This window comes from Macaca mulatta, chromosome X (genome assembly GCF_049350105.2).
Source record: "Macaca mulatta isolate MMU2019108-1 chromosome X, T2T-MMU8v2.0, whole genome shotgun sequence".
NCBI classification, from domain to species: domain Eukaryota; kingdom Metazoa; phylum Chordata; class Mammalia; order Primates; family Cercopithecidae; genus Macaca; species Macaca mulatta.
The window spans coordinates 31,776,825-31,797,477 of record NC_133426.1 but is presented as its reverse complement, the minus strand read 5'-3'; the positions used below and the strand labels follow the sequence as shown (position 1 = coordinate 31,797,477).

The following is a 20,653-nucleotide window of genomic DNA, read 5'->3' as shown; positions in this document are numbered from 1 at the left end:
AATGTGTAGTTTTAATTCCAGCTTCAGTTCGTACAAACATTACAAAGTCACAGTATCTATTGTTTAAAAAGTGTCATCACAATGAAAAAATTAAAATGTCTGTCTAATAGAGATGCTCTAATGGACAGCTATGTGTAGACTTTAGAAGAATCTCCTACTCACACAGCCTTGGAGGCATAAGTTGGGAACACAGCAACTTGTGTGTTTGCCTTTCAAAGGAATGTCCCTTTCCCTTTCGTTGACAAACGTTATAAAGATGCCCCAAAACTTCTGTGGATTTCCACCGGGACATAAGGTCCTCTGCATTTTCCTAACTTGTTTCTCTAGGTGGGGGTTCCCAAGGCCTGAGAATAGCTGTGTCTCAGTTCTCTCTTGGAAACGAGAGCCTAAAATGTTGCCACATCATCAGGAATGTAGCTGCATACTTAGCCAGAGCCAAGAGATGAACCCCACTAGCAAAGCCCTTGGGCTGGACAGAATTGTTAGCCATTTGGTGTAGGTCATTGCACTAGTTCCATTACACAGGTTATCTGGCAGGAATCCAGGCTTTGGAGGAAAGACGTTTTAATCCTGTAAATAAATGGCTGGAACACCATAGCAGTTGATTGTGTTAAGCCCTTATCCAAAATTGCTTTGTTAGGCTCTATTATATTGCTCATTATCTTGCTGTGAAGAAAATGAAGCTTACATCTGCTTAGGGTGACAGGGTATCCTGTTGTCATGGGATTTTCCACATTTTAGGCCTGTGTCACAGGCTCCCAATAAACCCTCAGAGAACATCTTTTGTGTTCACAGGCATCCAGGTGTCAGGCAGACACAGTCTTTGTCTCCTTTAAACTCAGTGACACGTTCAGGGCTGTGTATACTCCTCTATTCCCTGCCAGAGACAAAATGTTTATGGAACAGTCAAGTTAGAAGGGACCTCAGAGTTAATCTAATCAAATGTCTGCATTTTTCAGTTCCAAGGATACTCAGGATTCTACAAGTAGTGGCAGAGGTGGTATTAGAAGTCAGGTTGCCTGACTTCCAGTCCTCTGTTAGTTACTGTCCCCTCCCCTGCATGCAGCACTGGTGCAATCCCCCAACTCTCACTTCCCTTTTTTGCCACATGCCTCTCTCTTTCGTCCGCTTGATTACCCTGCCTATCCCTCCTGCAAGGGAAACTACCACCAGGCAAACTCGTGTGAGACCTGAGAATGGAGGCCACATCTTTTCCCTCCCTCCCTTTCCCATTTTTGTGTGTGACAGTAACATTATTCATGTACAGCTGTTCCTTTTTTCAGTACCTTCCCCGTCAGACCAGAAGTTAATGAAAAAATAGGGTTGTGTGGTATGCAGCCTGGGGGCCAAAAATGGTGGGCAAGCAGTGTGCTTCAAACAAACTTGTAGGGTTCTGGTTTCATGCACAACCTGGTTGGAGGACAGTTGCTAGAGGCCCTAGTATGAGAGATCAATTAAACATGGAGGTTAGAAATTAATGACGTTTTGATCCATGATAAACTATATATACATTGGTGATCTAATAGGATTATAATACATTCGATTTACCATACCCTTTTCTATGTTTAGGTATGTTTAGATACATGAGTACTTGCCACTATGTTAGAATTTCCTGTAGTATTCAGTACAATCACATGCTGCACAAGTTTGCAGCCCGGGAGCATTAGGCTATACCATATAGCCTAGGTGTGTAGTAGGCTATACCACCTAGGTTTATGTAGGTACTACACTATGATGTTTGCATAAGGATAAAATCACCTAACGACACATTTCTTAGAATATATTTCTGTCATTAAGTGATGCCTGAATGAATTAAAATATTTTGTATTCTTTTTTTTTTTTTTCAGTACTATGCCTTTGGAATCCAATATGTATTTTACAGCATTCGTCTATTCCAAATAGGCACATTCTGGGTGCTCAATAGCTACATATGGTTAGTGGCTACCATATTAACCAGTGAAGTTCTATGCCCATCAGGGCTACATGTAATTTACAGGGTATAATAACAGTATTTTTAAAATTTATTTTTTTCTGGCTTTTATGTTGACATATCATTTCCATTTTTTTAAATTTTAGTTTTATTTTCTTTCACTGTTTTTGGAAATGCACAACTTCTTGGAATGCAAATTAAAAAGATATAAAATAATGAGGTAGATAATTCGTTATTGCTAAACGTCTACCACTTGAAATATTCAAGTTTCAAATTTCAGCTAACTGCGATTGCAAGCTTCAGCTAGCTGGTCCCAGATGGATGGCCCAGCTAAATCAGACATTTGTACATACTGGCTACAAAGTGCCTCAAAAACAGGCCAGGAGGGTTGTGGATTTTTAAAAATTTCCACTGAAGGGTGCTGTCTTGTCCATTTTCCAATATGGGTAAATTAATGGATACTACATTTAAAAGTCTGTTTATTTCTCATATTGAAGCCCTGTACTGCCCTCAACAACTTACCCGTTAAAGCAGCTCTGAAATACAGGCTGGGCCAAGACTTAGATGGACTGGAGGTTGGGCCACAACTCCCTGAACACCTAGAGCAGAGGTCAGCAAACTTTCTATAAAGGTCCAGATGGTAAATATTTTAGGCTTTGCAGGCCAATAGGTTTCTGCCACGACTACTCAACACCGCTATTATATATCAAAAGCAGCCATAATACATAACAACACATAATGGGCATGGCTGTGTCCCATGACACTTTATTTGGGGACACAAAGTTGAATTTCATATAATATTCATGTATCACCCACTTATTAACTATTTTCAATTTCTTAAAGTGTTAATTCTTAGTTCTCCAACTGTACAAAGACGTGGTGGCTGAATGTGATCAATAAGCCACAGTTTGCTGCCCTCTGCCCAAGTCTCCTGTTGAAATGGGGTTATGGCAACAATCTTGGCAGAATATAGAACTATTTTGACGCCTGACTTTTGCCCTGATTTTTTTATTGTTTCCAAAGAAATCAAGTATTTTTCTTTTTCAAATTGATAGCCATATTCTCTTTTTTTCTTTGCTCTCTTCTCTTCTGGCTAGCAGAAAGAGATCAACCCATCTTTGACTCGTGTTCACTTTCCTCATACTGTTGCACAACTAGTAAAGCTACAAGTTAACATATGCCAATGCCAACTCTTCCCAATGTTGTGTTCAAAGCCTTCCTAAGCATCACCATTTCCAGGAGTAGCAATTCTATATGATATTATTATTTTACTTGTCAGTAAGATTAAAAGTCCCAGGGACATTGATTTCTTCTTTGTTAGCCATGTTTCATTGAGTGGATAAGCAATATGCATTTGCTTCATAGTATAAATAACAATAGTGCATCAAATTGCAACAATATGAATATTACACATAGAAAAGATAAATGTGAGTTATGCAGGTCATGCCATTTGATAGAAAATATTTTTTAATATTTATATGTTTAAACATGACAATATAATGATTCCATTCAGACGAAGGCAAAGGAATAGGATTTCTTTTCAGTGTGGTGGTTTTCTTTTTGTGTTTTGTTTTGTTTTTTAGAGAATGAGTTTTAGAGAAAAACAAGCTTTCTAGACAGAAAATATTGAAATTAAAAGCAGCAATTCATGGTCATATTATCAAAACTGTCAAATTGGTATATATATTTGAACACCACTGATTAGTTATTTTCTAAAATGCTATGCTTTTAAAAAAACATGAAGATTGGCAAGTTTTTTAGATGCATAAGCAAATAGTGTAGTATGGCTTGTAACACTGTTCAAGATAACTTTTTTGTAATGAGTATGGTCTTTCTCTGCCCTGTCTAATACATGTGGGTTTTGAGCATTGGAGATGTGGTAAGTGCAACTAAGGAACTGATATTTAAATTTTATTTAAGTTTAATAAATTTAAATTTAAAGTTATATTTTGATAAATTGTTTTTCTTTTTTCTTTCTTTCTTTCTTCTTCTTCTCCTTTTTTTTTTTTTTTTTTTTTTTTTTTTTTTTTAAGACAGTCTCACTATGTTGCCGTCCAGGCTGGTCTCCAACTCCTGGGCTCAAGCAATCCTCCTTCCTCGGCCTCCCAGAGTGCTAGGATTATAGGCATGCACCACTATCCCACTATCCCCAGCTAAATTGTTTCTCAAATGAAACTTCTGAATTTGAGGATACGTGATCATGTGGTATAGTTTTCCCTTTTTTCTCCCCCTGAAGTCTGTATTCTGGAGTACAGTGATCTATATAAAAGTAAAATGAAGAAGAGTGGTTTTTTTTTTTTTAATTCTATTAAGAAACCAAATTTTAACAGACACCTCAGGGCCTAAATAAATATCAAGGTATTGTTATTTGTTATGGTTCTTGTTGCTTGGGTAAAATTGTATAGACCATGACTTAGTTTTCCTTGAGTTTTTATCAAACAAATGAACAAAACAAACAAAAATATTAAAAATGATATCTCCTACAAATCCAAGGGACATTTTTCTATATCAGCCAGGCTGCTGCTAAGGTCCTTCAAGCAAACAAGATCAAAGATTTCTGATGGGAGAGTGTGAGAATAAAGTAGCCCTTGTTTAGTGGTACTTTGTAGAGCCTTTGTTTAGAGTACGGCTGGGAGGGAGAGAGGGAGAAAAATACGGGGTTAATTTGTAACAACATATTCTGTGGCCTGTGTGTGTGTGTGTGTGTGTGTGTGTGTGTGTGTGTGTGTGTATGAGAGAGAGAGAGAGATTAAATTACATTTTAACTTCTTTGAATTTTATTGTCCTCAGGGTTTAAACAGTATGTGACCAAAATCACATTATGTAGTGAAGAGTGTGTGAGTAGGTGGATAGTTAGATGGATATAAATCCCTATAAAACCCATTTTAGAAGATTGATGAGAACTATTGAGGTTTGAGCAAATCAATGTCACCTATTCACTTCTATGTGTCTATTTGTCTATAAAATCCATTTTAGAAGATAAATGAGAACTATTGAGGTTTGAGCAAATCAATGTCACCTATTCACCTGTTTGTCTAATGCCTCCAGGAGCCATTAAAGGGCTTGTTACCTAATTTTAGGGTAGGTTTAGATCAAGGTGAACAGTCAAAAAATATTATCCATGTACTCATGTATATTATTAAATATTCTCTGACCATGGAGTTAGTTGCTTATACTGCAAACAAATAAATTAATGAATAAGAATGCTGCTCATGAACACCAAAGTTTATTGAAAAGTCAATATGATTTTAGTGTAGTAATAAGGGCAGAGTTCTCCAAGGACTGCAAACCTATTTATTGTATATCAAATTTTACTGACTTTGAAATCTTGCTAGAAATGTTCATTTACCCCATAATGTATTATGTTTGAGGTCTTAAGAAAAATAACAAAATCCACATGTGGTAATGAAGTGGTTATGCAATAAAACTAACATACACTGTGATTTGATACAGGGGACTTCACTGTTATTATATACTTAAAAGTGAAAACAATGTAGGAAATATAGATCTATAAACATCGTAAGTAAAATCCACATACTTTGAAAAGGAAATCCACTTACTTCTAAAGCAATATTCTAAAAGCTATGCCACTGGGGGCTAACTGTCATAAAAATGATTTGTAATTAGTCACTTTTACATTGTATATGGATTTATAGTTTTAAAATATCTGGTGGCATGTAACCACAATGTATTTTTCAGTCATATATTCATTATTATTTTATTAAATTTCCAGAGGGAGAGAAAAGAAACGACCTCCTAGTGAGGGATATTTTACCATGAGACCAGTTGTAAAAATAATCGAGTATTGTGCGTGGGAATATATCTTTGCTAAGTCTGGTTCTCCAGTGACTTTAATGTATTGTTGGTAAAATACGAGTGAGGCAAAAATGAACTCTCCAAATATTTCATACTACATGCATTTTATCCAAAAGAAGATAATGGTTTACATGAATTATTTAATTGGTATTACTAATTTGGGGGAGGTTTTTTTGGTTGTGGGCAAGAGAGTATTTGCTTAAAATGCATTCAGAGTGTGCTGTTATTTAGCTATTTTCAACGTAGAGGGATATTGACATTAGAGACTTATATGTAGCCATACGATGGTCAACTGCAATCAACTACAGAAGCAATATAGGGCAGCAGTTGTAACAAAATAGCTACTAGGTAAATATTCATTGAATTAATTCCACGGATATTACCACGAATGCTGCAATTAATTAATACCTAGTCCTGTCTCCAGCCCCAGAATCCATGACATCAAGGTCACTGACAGAAAACATACCAAGAATTTTATTCCTTAGTCCTCTTGATTGACCAGATTCTACCCTCTTCTACTCTGTGTTCCTCAAATCAAATTTCACTAGCCCAGCTGCCAAGTAACACCTGTTCTGACTGTGCTAATGAACTTGGATATTCACACATAGACTAAAATGAGAAACAGAGTTAGAAATGTCGTGTATAAGAACATAAGCGTTTTCAAGAGATTTACCTTCTCTTTTCTGTTTTATTAGCAAATGATTGATTGTTTTGTATGATTGTTCATTTAACAAATGCTATATCACGTAAGAAAAGTTACTAATGGTATATAAAGATGTAAAATTCAATTGTGGCTGTGTGTATGTGTGAGTATTCTAGCTTTTGGGGAGAGACAAGAAAGAAGACATAAGTTGGAAGAGAATAGTAAAATAAAGAAAAAAGTAATAACTGACTGTCTAATGAAGTAGCCCAGGTAATAAATGGTAGAGTTTATTAGATAGAATCATTATTTCCTTCCAGAGGGATCAGACAATTTTCTCTGAGGAGGTGGCACTTTTATTGCAAAAATGTGAAAGACTGGGAAGAGTTTTATACGTGTCGATAAGGAAGAGAGATATTTTATTGAGGGAAAAGAAGACATTTTAATGGCAGAGTACACAATGTCAGAGGAACAGACCAAAAGAAGTGCTCTGGTTTTTTTTAATAAAGGCAGGCTAAAGAAGTTGGAGGCTATTGGAAATCAGTCATACAATTTTAAGCAAGAGAATCAATGAATGGCAATTTTGAAAACTGAATTTGATAGTGGCAAGGAAAATAGGGTTCTATCATCCCACTTACTTTCAAAGTTATGAAGAAATTGTAGTAAGGTCCAATCAGTACCCAAAGGAATTTATTTTGAGAAATGCTGTAAACAAAAAGCAAACTTTCTACTGCACGCATATAGTATATTTTCTCAAAGTCATATAGCTAAAGGGAATGAGAGGTAAAATAGTATAGTGGTTAACAGGATGGGCTTCAAAGCCTAACTTCTTGGGTTCAAATCCTAGCTTGGTTATCATTTAACAGCTATCTGACCTTGTACAAGTCGCATGCATACAATGGGAATGATAACACTACCTGTATTATGGAGTTGTTATTAGATGTTGTTGATAGATATATATGCTTGGCACATTTTAGGTACTACATACATATACCTATTTCTATAGAAGCACACGTGTACCTGTATTTAAAATAGCGATTTTCTTTTTTAAAAGAAGTATATATTCGTTGCAGAAATTTTGTTTGAAATTTTAAAAGTAAAATCTCTGGCCTAAGTGCAATAAAATGTTTTAGACTTTAGATATGAACTACAAAAACCTGCCTCATCCACACCCAACCCCACTCCCAGAGATATTTCAATTTATTTGCTTGCTATCAGTAATGAGAAAACCTAATTCACCACACAATTTCTGTTATATGAGACTATTGTATTGCAGTGCAAGATAGTGTTTTAAATCTTTGTTAAATCAATAGGTGCAATATTACACCTCCCTATTTGAATTTTCCTAGTGAAGTTAAACAATTTTAATAGGCCTATACATGGGTCAGTTATAGTTCTTTCATAAATGGTCTATTCCTCATTATCCTTTTTAATTGAGTATTTGTCTTTTTTTCTATGGGTTTGTGAGAATGTTTTTATTTCAAGAGCGTTTGTCAAAAAGATGAATCATTTTTGCCTTTTTCTTTTGCTTAGTTGATTTTTTATGTAAAGAAATTTTATACTGCTATGAATGTAAATCATTACTTTATGGCTTTTAATTAAAATTATAAGAATAGCCTCCCATATTTTCATTACTTTTACAGTTCAATTTTTTACATGTAACATTACATTCATCTGGTATTTAGTTAGGAATTGTATGAGACAGGATTTTAAAATTAGGTTAAAATTTAATCAAGTTATCATATTTTTAAGTACAAAAGTTTCCAAATTCAGCATTTACATTAAATTTTTTGAAAAAATGCTAAAATATCATGTAAATTGTTACTTATTTGAATTGGAAATTCTGTATTACTATTTTTAATCTTTATAACAACTTATGTTATCTATGCTTCTATTATAAAATAACAAGCCTGCCAAAATAGAGAAGATGCTTATCACAATTATATCATGATCATTTAAACATGATTTTGGATTAAACATAACCCAAAAATGCATTTGATAAGCAATCTAACTCTTCTTATAGTCCCTATTAAATTAACAAATGTCAAACAGTAATGTTTTAATTTTCAAAATATTCATATTAGTATTCATTTTCAAAATATGTTTACTTGCATGCATTTCATTTATATTATTTCTTATTGAAGTTGACTTCTAAATGTATATTGCTTTAGTGATAAGTATTAAGGGTATAGATTGTACTCACGCAAATAACTTTTGAAAAGCATAAGTTTAAATAGATGCATTTATCAAATAATATCACTTTTGAAAGATACCGGAAAGTAAGTTTTGAGAGGGAAGAGGGAAGGAAAGAGTAGAATATGAAGTCAGTAAAACCTGGATATTTAGTGCCATCTTTGTTACTTACTAGTAACCTTATGAATTTTATTTATATCGTTGATCCTTAATATCCTCACTTGATAATTTTAGAAAATGTTATGTACTTCATAGGATCATGGGTAGAATAAGAAAGTGAATATAAGTAAAATCCATCATAAAGTACCTGAAATATGTTACAAACCTAAGTTATAATAGTAATTTTATCATGGCTAATATTTCAGTGGAATAGCCACCCAACCAGTACTACTTATTATTTATTTCTATTTAATGTATAAAACATATAAAATAATATTCTGTCTGTGTGGTAACTTTGAAAAAGGACCAAAAATATTAAAAATTAAATTAAAATCATGTCATGTATAATTTGTAATACTCCTCTAAAGGTTAATAAAATGTGCATATATTTCATTCACATTCACAAATATGAAAATCTATGTGTAAATTTTTAAATTTTCTGAAAGATTGACAAATAAAAATTGTATTATTGTCACGATATAAACGCGATATTGTGAAATAAACATTGTGGAATGACTAAATCAAGCTATAGAACATATTCATTACCTTACATACTTATTGTTTGTGGTAAGAACACTTAAAATCTACTTTTAGTAATTTCCACATATACGTTATTGTTACTAACAGTAGTCACCATGAGTTACAATAGATCACTAGGATTTATTCCTCCTGTCTAACTGAAATTGTGTATCTTTTCATCAATATCTCCCCAATCACCCCACCCCCTAGGATCTAGTAACCACCATTTTTCTCTGTTTCTCTAAGTTTGACTTTTTAAGATTTCACATGTAAGTGAAATCATGCAGTATTTGCCTTTCTGTGCCTAGCTTATTTCACTTGACATCATGTCTTCCAGTTCAATTCATGTTGTTGCAAATGACAGGATTTATTTCTTTCCTAAGGCTGAATAGAATTCCATTGTGTTTATATGCCACAATTTCTTTAACCATTCATTTATTGATGGACATTCAGGTTGATTCCATATATTGGCTATTGCAAACAGTGCTGCAGTAAACATGAGAGGGCAGATATCTCTTAAAAATACTGATTTCAATTCTTTTGGATATATGCCTAGAGATAAGATTGCTAAATCATATGGTAGTTCTATTTTTAATGTTTTGTGGATCTTCCATACTGTTTTCCACAATAATTATACTAATTTACATTCCCATCAACATTGTACAAGGGTTTTCTTTTCTCCACATCCTTGCCAACACTTATCTTTTGTCTTTTTGATAATAGTCATTCTAACAGGTATAAGATGATATCTTATTGTGGCTTTGGTTTGCATTTCCCTGCTGATTAGGGATGATCATCATTTTTTTTTCATATGCTTGTTAGCCATTTGTATGTTTGCTTTAGAGAAATATCTATTCAGGTCCTTTGCTGTGTGTCAATACTGATATGTAAAATATGTATGGAAAATCAAAACCATAATTTATTTTTATTATATTTTTAATATGTCATGAATATTTTTCAATGTAACAGGATGTTTTTCATGATATTTATTTTAATAGATGCAACATATTTCATTATATAAATGCAGTTCTATTTGGGGAGATTTCGTTTCACTCTTTCACTAGAGTAACATAATCGAACATTCTTGTCATAGGTCTCTGTGTTTATCTCTGATAGTCCCCTAGGAAAATTCATAGAAGTAGAATTTTGGAGTTGAAGGTAATGAAGACTTTTAAAGTAGTTTTATGAAATTTTCTAAACAGAAGTATAAAGACACATAGAAAAGTACACAAATTATAAGAATAGAAATTCAGGGATTTAAAAAAAAAAAAGAAACTTAATGTATCCATGTTACTACCACCGAGATCAAGAATTAGAACATTACCTCAGGAGCCCCTCTCATGTTCCCTCCCAGTTATTAACCTCTCCCCTGCCACCACCCTCTCCCAAGGTAAGCACTCTTTTGACTTCTAACACCTAGATTAGTTTTGACTCTCTTTGAAATTACTGTAAACAGAATCATCCAGTATATGCCCTCATATTTGACATGTCATGCTCAACATTATTTTTGTGATATTATTCTATGCTATTGCCTGTGCCATAGTTAGTTTAGTTTTTCTATGTATGATATTCTATTGTGTGAATATGCCATGGTTTATCCATTCTCCTAATCAATGGACATTGGGTTGTGTCTATTATGGGGCTATTAGGAAAAATGCTGGTGTGATGTTCATGTCCCTTCCTGTGTATGTGCATATATTTATTTTTAATATACATGGAAGTAGAATGGCTGGGTCATAAGATGAGTACATTTGGCTTTGGAATAATCAAAAAACAGCTTTTCAATGTGGTCATTTCGATTCATTTTCACCAGCAGTATATAAGATGTCTAGTTGATCCACATATTCATCAAGAGTATGTATTTTCAACCTTTATCCTTTTAACCATTTAGGTAAATGTGAAATGGTATTTCATTGTGTTGTAATTTGCAATCACCTGGTGATTAGTGCCATCTTTATATCCTCTTATGTGAAGTCATTATGCAAATCTTTTGCCCGTTAAAAATAATAGTTTTCTTTTTCTTACTGATATAGAAGTTGGATACAAGTCCTTTGTCAGTTCTATGCATTGCGAATATCTTTTTTCAACCTAAACTTTGCTTTATTTTTTTCTCTTAACAATCTTTCTTGATAAATGGAGTTGGATTTATCAATCTTCTTTATGGCTAGTGCTTTTTATGTCTTGTTTAAGAAATAATGTTACCCTAAAATTGTTGAGATTTTTTTCTATATTTTCTTTTGAAAACTTCATTTTTTTTGCCTTTTACATTGAGGTCTACAAACAATCAAGAATTGATGTTTTGTGTATGCTGTGGAGAGTCAAGGTTCATGTTTTTCAAATGACTAATCAGTTAACTTGGTACTATTTACTGAAAAGATAATCCTTTTCCCACTTATGTGACACCATTGTATAAATTAGGTAACGTTATATAGATGATTTGTTCTCACTTCAATCCCACACAGGCTTAATTATAATAAATATTCATGTCTGGTGGCAAACATTGTTAAACTTTGTTATTCTTCAAAATTGTCTTGGATATTCTTAGCCCTTTGCACTTACATATAAATCTTAGGATTGGCATGTCAATTTCTACTAAGAAATGGTTGCTACAAGTTTGATTGGAATTGCACTGAATTTATAGATTATTTGAAGAGGGCAGATATCTTTACAGTATTGGACTTTCTAATTCATGAAGAAGGTGTATTCCTCTATTTGTTTACATTTTCTTCAATGTCTCAGTAGTGTTTGTAGTTTCCAAAAGTTTGTAGTTTACTTTTTGGTCGGAATTACCAAATTACTACCAACAAATATAGTCATGAATTGCTTAACAAATGAGATATGTTCTGAGAAATGTGTCATTAGGTGATTTTGTCATTGTACAATCATAGAGTGTACTTACACAAAGATGGATGGTATAGCCTACTGCACACCCAGGCTATGTGGTATAGCATATTGCTCCTAGGCTACAAACCTGCACTGCATGTGACTTTACTGAATACTGTAGTCAGTTGTCACACAACAATATTTGTGTATCTAGACACAGAAAAGGTACAGTAAAAATACAGTATACACATGATAAAAATTAGTACAGATGCATACGGCACTTAACATGAATGGAGCTTGCAGGACTCAAAGTTGCTCTGGGTGAGTCGGTGAGTGAGTGGTATTGGTGAGCAAATGTGAAATCTAAGAGATTATTATACAGTACCATACCGTTTATAAACACTGTACACTTAGGCTACACTAAATTTATGAAGACACATTTTTTTTCTTTTTCTTTCTTTTTTTTTTTTTTTTTTTTTGTAATTTTAGTAGAGACAGGGTTTTACCGTGTTAGCCAGGATGATCTCGATCTCCTGACCTCGCAATCCACCCGCCTCGGCCTCCCAAATTGCTGGGATTACAGGTGTGAGCCACCCCACCTGGCCCATTTTTTTTCTTTAATGATAAGTTAACCTTAGCTTATGGTAACTTTTTTACGTTATAAACTTTTTTTAAGTTTTTGACTCTGTGATAACACTTAGCTTAAAACATAAACACATTGAACATCTGTACAAAAATATTTTTATATCCTTATTGTATCAGCTTTTTTATTTTTAATACTTTGCTGTTTAAGCTTTTCTGTTATAAAGTAAAAACACAAACACGCACATGAGCCTAGGCCTACAAGGGTGAGGATCATCAATATCACTGTCTTCCACTTTCACACGCTGTCCCCCACTGGAAGGCCTTCAAGGGCAATGAAACATTCCTGAAACTACTATCTCATATGATAACAATGCCTTCTTTTGAACTACTTCCTGAAGGACCAACTGGAGGCTGTTTTACAGTTAACTTATTTTTAATAAGTAGAAGAAGTACATTCTAAAATAACAATTAAAAGTATAATAAATGCATAAACCAATAACGGTCATTTATTATCATTATCAAGTATTGTGTACCGTACATACTTGTCTGTGCTATATTTTTATACAACTGGCAGTGCAGTAGGTTTGCTTACACCAGCATCACCACAAACATGAGAGTAATTCATTGCACTATGACATCACTAGGTAATAGGAATTTTTCAGCTCCATTGTAAGCTCATAGGATCACAGTCAGTCTGTTGTTGATTGAAATGTGGTGAATGACTGTATAATAATTAGGGCTCCAATGAAGATCATAAAATTGCTTGTTTTCCAGAACTTTGACAAATACCTTTTACAGAAACTAATCTAATAGATAAATAATAGTATATCATTGCTGTTTTCATTTGCATTTCACTGATTACTAACTGTTTGGATTTTTTCTTGTTTATTGGCTGTTTATATTTTTTGTCAATTTCTTTTTATGTTCTTTATCCAGTTTTCCAGTAGATTTTTCCTTTTTTATTCATTAAAATATTTTTTATATACTAAAATTATTACTCTGTGTCTAATATATGCTGCAAATATTTCCAGTTGTCATTTGTTTACATTTTGATTATTGGCTTTAATTTATAGATGAACAATATACATGCTATATTCAATCTTTTTTAAATTCTTTTTTTCTTCTAAAGGGCTTCCCCACACCAATATTTTATTCCAGTTCTTCTTCCTATTTTTATGCTTAACACTTTAATTTTTCTAAATTTTTTTGTGTTATGAAATCCATCTTAATATGTTTATTTCTAAAACAGACACTTTTGTTTATCTTGATATTAAAACTTCTATACATTTGAAATTAACATTCAGAAATTGAAAGAATAAGGAAAATAATCTTGTGTGAAATTAGGTCAAGATTTGCTTAGATACTAAATTAACCCGTAAGAGAATTGAACGTGTTTAATTGTTTTCTTTCACCACAGGGAACATGTTGTATGAAGAGCATGGTTTTATAATACTTAAAAGGATTATTAGAAAAATGATGTATTTTACTGGTCAAGTTTTTGTGTCTATACTTCGATGTGAATGCAAAATAGTAAATATAAAAGTAAATTAATTTAAAACACATAGAATCTGATACAAACCTTACTCTTTTCCCATGTTATACATTACTTATACCTGTTATATTTTTCCATGAACTGTTTGGAATACTCTCAATTCCTAGAAACTGTTTTAAAGTGGAGAAGAGCACAAAAGATTATTTGTTAAAAGTACTTGATTTCCACCCAACCATTAAGAGATATTGCCAAAGAAAACTATTGAGAGCATTTTTCACTGATGGCGTTAGATATGTTATACCAGAATAATAATGATTCATTATTAAAATATGCAAAGTGTAATTTCTCAACAACATTTTGTGGTAGGAAGATGAGCTAGTACAGTAGTTTTCCTTATTAAATAATGTTTTACAAAAGTAATTGACATGGTTTGGTTGTGTCCCCCCCCAAATTTCACCTTGAATTGTAATAATTCCTACATGTCAAGGGTGGGGCCAGGTGGAGATAATTGAATCATGGATAAGGATCCCCCATACTGTTCTCCTGATAATCAATAAGTTTCACAAGATCTGATAGTTTTATAAATGGGAGTTCCCCTGAGCAATCTCTCTTCCCTGCTGCCATGTAAATGTGTTTTTGCTTCTCCTTTGCCTTCTGTCATGATTGTGAGGCCTCCCCTACCATATAGAACTATGAATCCATTAAACCTCTTTCCTTTATAAATCACCCAGTCTCAGATATGTCTCTATTTGTAGTATGAGAGCAGACTAATACAGTAATGCATTTACACTGTTCAAAATATAAAAGGTACAGTTAAAAATATCTCAGCCTACCCATCATCTGCTCTACCCTCACCAAGCACTGACCTTAATTCTAGAAACAAATCTACAAAATAAATTCCTGGGAATAAAATTTCCGGGTCAAAGGTTACATGCTTTTCATAGATATGGCCAAACTACCTTCCACAAGAGGTACACAAATGTATGCTTCCCATCAGCCGTGTAGAAGAGTCTGCATTTTCCCATAGCCTTGGCAGCATAGTGTATTTGCAGACTTGAATTTTTGCCAGTGCAATAGATGAAGCTCTAATTTTCATTTCTCTCATTATTACCAAGGCTAAGCTTCTGTTCATGCATTTAAAATCCTTTGTATTTTCTTTTCTGTGAACTTTCCTTATCTTTTGTCCAATTTTCTTTTGAATTGTTGGCCTTTTTCATATTAACTTGCAGAAGCTCTTTTATGTGTTCAGAAAATTAGTCCCTTAACTTAGATATGAGTCACAAACATTTATTTTTCATAATTGTTCATTTGTTTTTGATTCTGCCTATGGCTTTTTTGGTCATGCAGAAGCTTTTGATTTTTTATATAGTCCAGTTTAGTGATATTTTTGTCTGTTAATTAAAGTTGTTTAACTTGAGGATACAATTTACTTTTTTTGTGTGGTTGACTACTATAGACATATACTGCTTCTTACATTGAAAAAATAATAATCCTGAATTTGGAAATTGCTTTTAACAAACTTTTGTTGAAGGTCTATCATATTTAGGAACAGAGCTTGTTTGACTCAGAAATCAAAGGTCAGTGAGAAGGATCGATGTAAATAAAAAGTTAAATAGCATGAGGTAAATGTTATGATGATGGGAAAGACAAGGTCTGAGAGGATAAACCTAAAGCAACGTCATAATTAAGCTGAAAATTTCTTCTCATGATAAGCTATCATTTCAGTATTCCAGATATTAGTCAAATCTGACCCATTACACTGGTTTTTTTGTTTTTGTTTTTGTTTGTCAGGAATTGTTTTACCTCTATTACAAGGAAGGGATAGTATGGGAGGATGATAAGGAAACCAGCAATCTGAGTTAAACGTTACACAGATTTCTGTGCTTATATATGAAACCTAAATGAAACGTGAACAATTTCATGATAGATAAAAAGGAGTTCATCCCTCAGTTTTAGAGAGTTTAGGAAAATATGATGGCTATTATCTCAGTAGCTTCAGAGTCTAGAGGCTTTTAGAGGTTGTTAGTTGAAGCTGTAAAACGCTTTTTACATCTACTTGTGAGTAGAAAATGATCCAATAAAAATAAAATGTTTAGTTACCTCCTTTAAAATTCTTGAAAAATAAGTTGAGGACATTATTAGATCATGTGTTACAGACGTAGGATTATATTTGTAACATCACCTAAATCACACACACACACACAGGAAAGTTCAGCACCACGGATGTGGTGCTCACAAAACACAAATCGAGCAAAGAGAACAATATCTCAATTCATGATTCATGGACATTCTGTGCTACCTGAAACACAGTGCTTCTTTTGCCCAGCTCTCACCCACACAGGGAAAGGCTGCCAGGAATGAGAGACAAGATGTGTGCAGGTTACCTTCAACAGGAGCCACCACCTGTATTTCCCATCAATCTTTTACACCATTGTAGTCACGTGGATCCAAGGACTGTATTCCAACTGACAGCTCCCGCAATGAGGTGTAGTTCCACACAACAAAGGCAGGCCCAGCATCTCCCATTCATCTTAAAGTTAGTGTTTCCAAGGAAACAGTGCTGTGGGAGCCTAGGGTCAGTCCCAGACTGACCTGCAACAGTCCAGGCTGGATGTTAATCCTTTACTTATACATTCTCATGAATTTTTCACAACATATATGCATGCATTTACAAAGTGTTTCAATGTACATATTGTTTACATATACAATCTTGTTTAAAATTCATTTTTCTATACATTGATTTTTTTCTCCACAACTTTTTCTTTTTCATCTCCTAACTCTTGTATCCAATTAAAGAATGTACTTATTTAAAAAGTATCTAAAACAATTGTTCCAAAGCATGTGACATTGTTTATGTGACACACTAGTATATTATCTAGTTTATTTTTAAAATCTTCTCTATTATTATTTGTAATATTATATTATTATGGAACAGATGTATATTATAAAATTGTATTCATATTGCAGTATAATATTTTGTATTACAATGGTATTAATAATAGTCTCATAAAGAGCTATCATTACAAGTTTAAATTCTTTATTCTGGGTTGTTGGTTTTAACTCTTGACATTCTGAAGAAAATAGCTTTACTCTTGTTTATTCTGGCCCCTTTTTTTTTTTTTTTTTTTTTTTTTTTTGTAGAGATGGGGTTGTTGCTATGATGCCCAGGCTCATCTCAAACTCCTGGGCTCAAGCAATTCTTCTGCCTCAGCCTCCCAAAGTGCTGGTATTACAGGCATGAGCTACAGTGCCCAGCCTATCCTGGCTCTTTATTTACTTGTAAGCTTGAGCAATAATCACTACTATTTAATAACTTTATTGTCATTCACTATCATGCAGAGTATTGCTCTAAGGTATGTTCAGGGATGACTTTATTGAGTCCTAACAGTAATCCTATGAAGTAGGTGTTATCATTGTCCCCAGTCTATAGAGGAGGCATTGAGAGTTAGAGAAAACTGGGCTAAAATGTTAGGCAAGAACTAGAACAAGAATGGAAATCCAAGTGGCCTAACTCTAGACCTCACAATGTTTAATACCATGTCATACTGCTTCCTAACCTATTTAATGATTTTTCAGCCCCAACATCATCATCCACGTGTGGTAGTGGGATCATAATAATATCTATATCATAGCATTGTTGGATGCATTAAGGAAGTCTACAAAAGTGAAACTTCCAAGGACGATGCTTGACATACACTGATCTCTTAATAAAAATTACCTATAATCTTTCTGTTATAGTCTACTCTAATCCAAATGTTCTTTTTACTTCCCATCTCAAGCACCTGCTTCTGTTTACTAGGACTCACAAACTATAGCTCACAAAAACATATAACTTACCAATTTTCCTTGTACATAAAAGGACTTCCTTTTACAGTCTTCCATGACATAAAAGAAAGCTAGAAGCAAGTATAGTAGAAGAAATGATTGCTATACAAACAAAATTATAGTTGGTTTGGTTTTAATTTTAGGATGCGCACTGAATAAAAATCACTCATTTGGGATTTAGAAGACCTGTGTTATATATCTGGTACTAATGCTGAATAACTTGGCTTATTCATTTTTATAACTACAAAGGAAGTGTGTCTGGCATATAATACACAACAGACCAGTATATTTAGTAACTGAGTGAATAAATGAAATACGTACTTCTTTACTTTATCAGTTGCAGTTGGCTTTGCATTTGTGTAAGGTGTGTGTTTTGCAATTCCAAAACGGCATTAGTTTCTTTAAAGCAAAGAATTTTTGTAGCTTGTTAATGAATAATTTCTAATACATTGGTTAAATACCAACATGTCATATATGTAAATAGTCAATATTAATCTGCTAAAATAACAAAAATCAGTCAGATTCTGCAACATTTCATGATAAATAACTTTTGAAAATATATTTTTAAACATTTTGGCTTACGCCTTGAGAATTATTTACCTTTTTAAAATGTATTTTCCTTTCAGGTTTCCAGAGCTTTACCTGAGAAACAAGGAGAAATTGAAGCTCAAATAAAAGACCTTGGGCAGCTTGAAAAAAAGCTTGAAGACCTTGAAGAGCAGTTAAATCATCTGCTCCTGTGGCTGTCTCCTATTAGGAATCAGTTGGAAATTTATAACCAACCAAACCAAGAAGGACCATTTGACATTAAGGTAGGGACATGTTGCTTTAAATATTTTTTCTTTTTTGAGAAAAATGGCAATATCACTGAATTTTCTCATTCTGTATCATTACTAAAGAAAAATTATGACTTGTTAAAGCATGGTAAGGAAGACTTTATTCAGGATCACCGCAATAGGCACGGGTACCACTGCAATGGAGTATTACAGGAGGTCGGGTGGAGAGAGATTGGGCTCAACTCCAAATACAGCACAGGGGAAGTAGGAATTTATAGCCAAGGAGCAGGGTAGGAGTCAGTAGATGGAAAATTAAGAGGAAACATCAGGGGTAAGTGGGATTCTGGCTAAACCAACCTCACAGGATTCTTGCTGAAGATGGGCCAGGGTTATCAGACAACCCCCGGGGAATGGTAGAGAACACTGAGGATGATCAGGTACCAAGGGTAAAGGGTTCTTGCAAAACTGACAGCCTTCTTTGCTGAAACTGGATTTTACAGGGGAGTGCAAAGATAAGCCAAGGTGAAGGTTCAGAAGCCTGACTAAAGTTTAGTCAAGCAGGGAATCTTTGTCATCATCATCACCATTGTCGTCATAATGTTAATAATAATTATTATTTTACTAGAATATGCTACTTTTTCCTCAACATTTACTAGAAATAAGGTCTTCATTAAATTCATATTACTAGAACGCCTGTGTCATATTTGTTACTATGATACATTTTCTATCCCTGTTTTAATTGTGCTTAATACATATTCATAGATTCCTTATCCAAAATTGAAGTTGTTTATGAGATTAGGTTCCTAAAATATAATGTCTGGGCTCTTTTGTAGACATTGTAAAGCCCTCTCAGACTGACTACACTTTACCTTTCTATCTTCTCATTCTGCCAGCAATCTCCCCATATAGTCTAGCCACATCAAATTACTTGGTAACTTTCCATCCATGTAATTTCATGTCATACCTGTGATCTTGGATTTTCTCTGTTCTTTAAATGACTTCTTTCAGTTTATTTTGATATAACGAATTTTCTTCCATTTTTTAGGAATGAATTCAAAGTCATTGCCTCTTCCGAGTTTTCTTCCGTACCCCAAGTAGAGTTAGAATCCCTTTTAGGATTTCTTATAAACCTCTTTATGCATCTCCCATTGTTCATATGTTGATTTACACTTCAATTTTATACATCTGAATATTTCATTACAAATCTGCACTGTTCTTTGAGTGCAGAGGGTATTCTCTTATTTATCTCTGTTTCTCCACTCATATCAAACACATTCAGTCCAGGATCCAGTAAATGATGGTTACTTGTAAGTGTTTTTAAGTCAATGGATAAAGATGGTACCAGGGCACCCAGAATACTAATGAGATGCTGCAGGTAAGCATAGGGCTTTAGACAGTCCTGCCAATTGAACACCACTATCTCCTTCTTTTAGTGTCCTTGTAAATGCTGAAGTGATCCTCTTTTCTCCCTTTCAAGGAATCTATTCCAAAGATTCTTTCAATATGCTGCCCTGTTTTGCGTCTCCTTATTGGCCAAAATCTTTAAGTAGCCAATCAAATAAACCAAATCATTGAAATTACAATCTATTAATGAATGTATTGTTGGGCAACTTCAGAGTGAAAAAGATAAGTAACATTTTTGAGTAGTTTTTCTTTTATTTAGTTGACTTTAATTGCTAAATTTATTTACTTTCCAGGATTGTAAAAACATAACATTTTCATCTCCATTTAACTGTTGTTTTGCTAGAACTGAGAGCAAAGGAAAAAGGAAGTTTGAGAATATTCTAGTGAAGAGGAAGTAAAAGTTTGGGGAAGATGGGCATGAGTGACAATAAGGAGATAGAGAGAAGTTTGCTACAACTAAAATGAGTTAGATTAGCAAAATGTTCTCCACT

The 20,653-nt window shown here is 33.6% G+C and overlaps 1 protein-coding gene across 10 annotated transcripts in view; it reads left to right on the top strand.

The window, feature by feature from the left end:
* DMD (dystrophin) overlaps window positions 1-20,653 on the top strand; it is a 2,157,177-nt gene that overhangs the window by 1,364,422 nt on the left and 772,102 nt on the right. For all 10 annotated transcript variants that reach the window (XM_077988314.1, XM_077988313.1, XM_028842274.2 and 7 more), the window contains one exon: window positions 18,609-18,794. In XM_077988314.1, the coding sequence (XP_077844440.1) occupies window positions 18,609-18,794 (186 nt within the window). The remainder of the gene's footprint in view (window positions 1-18,608; window positions 18,795-20,653) is intronic.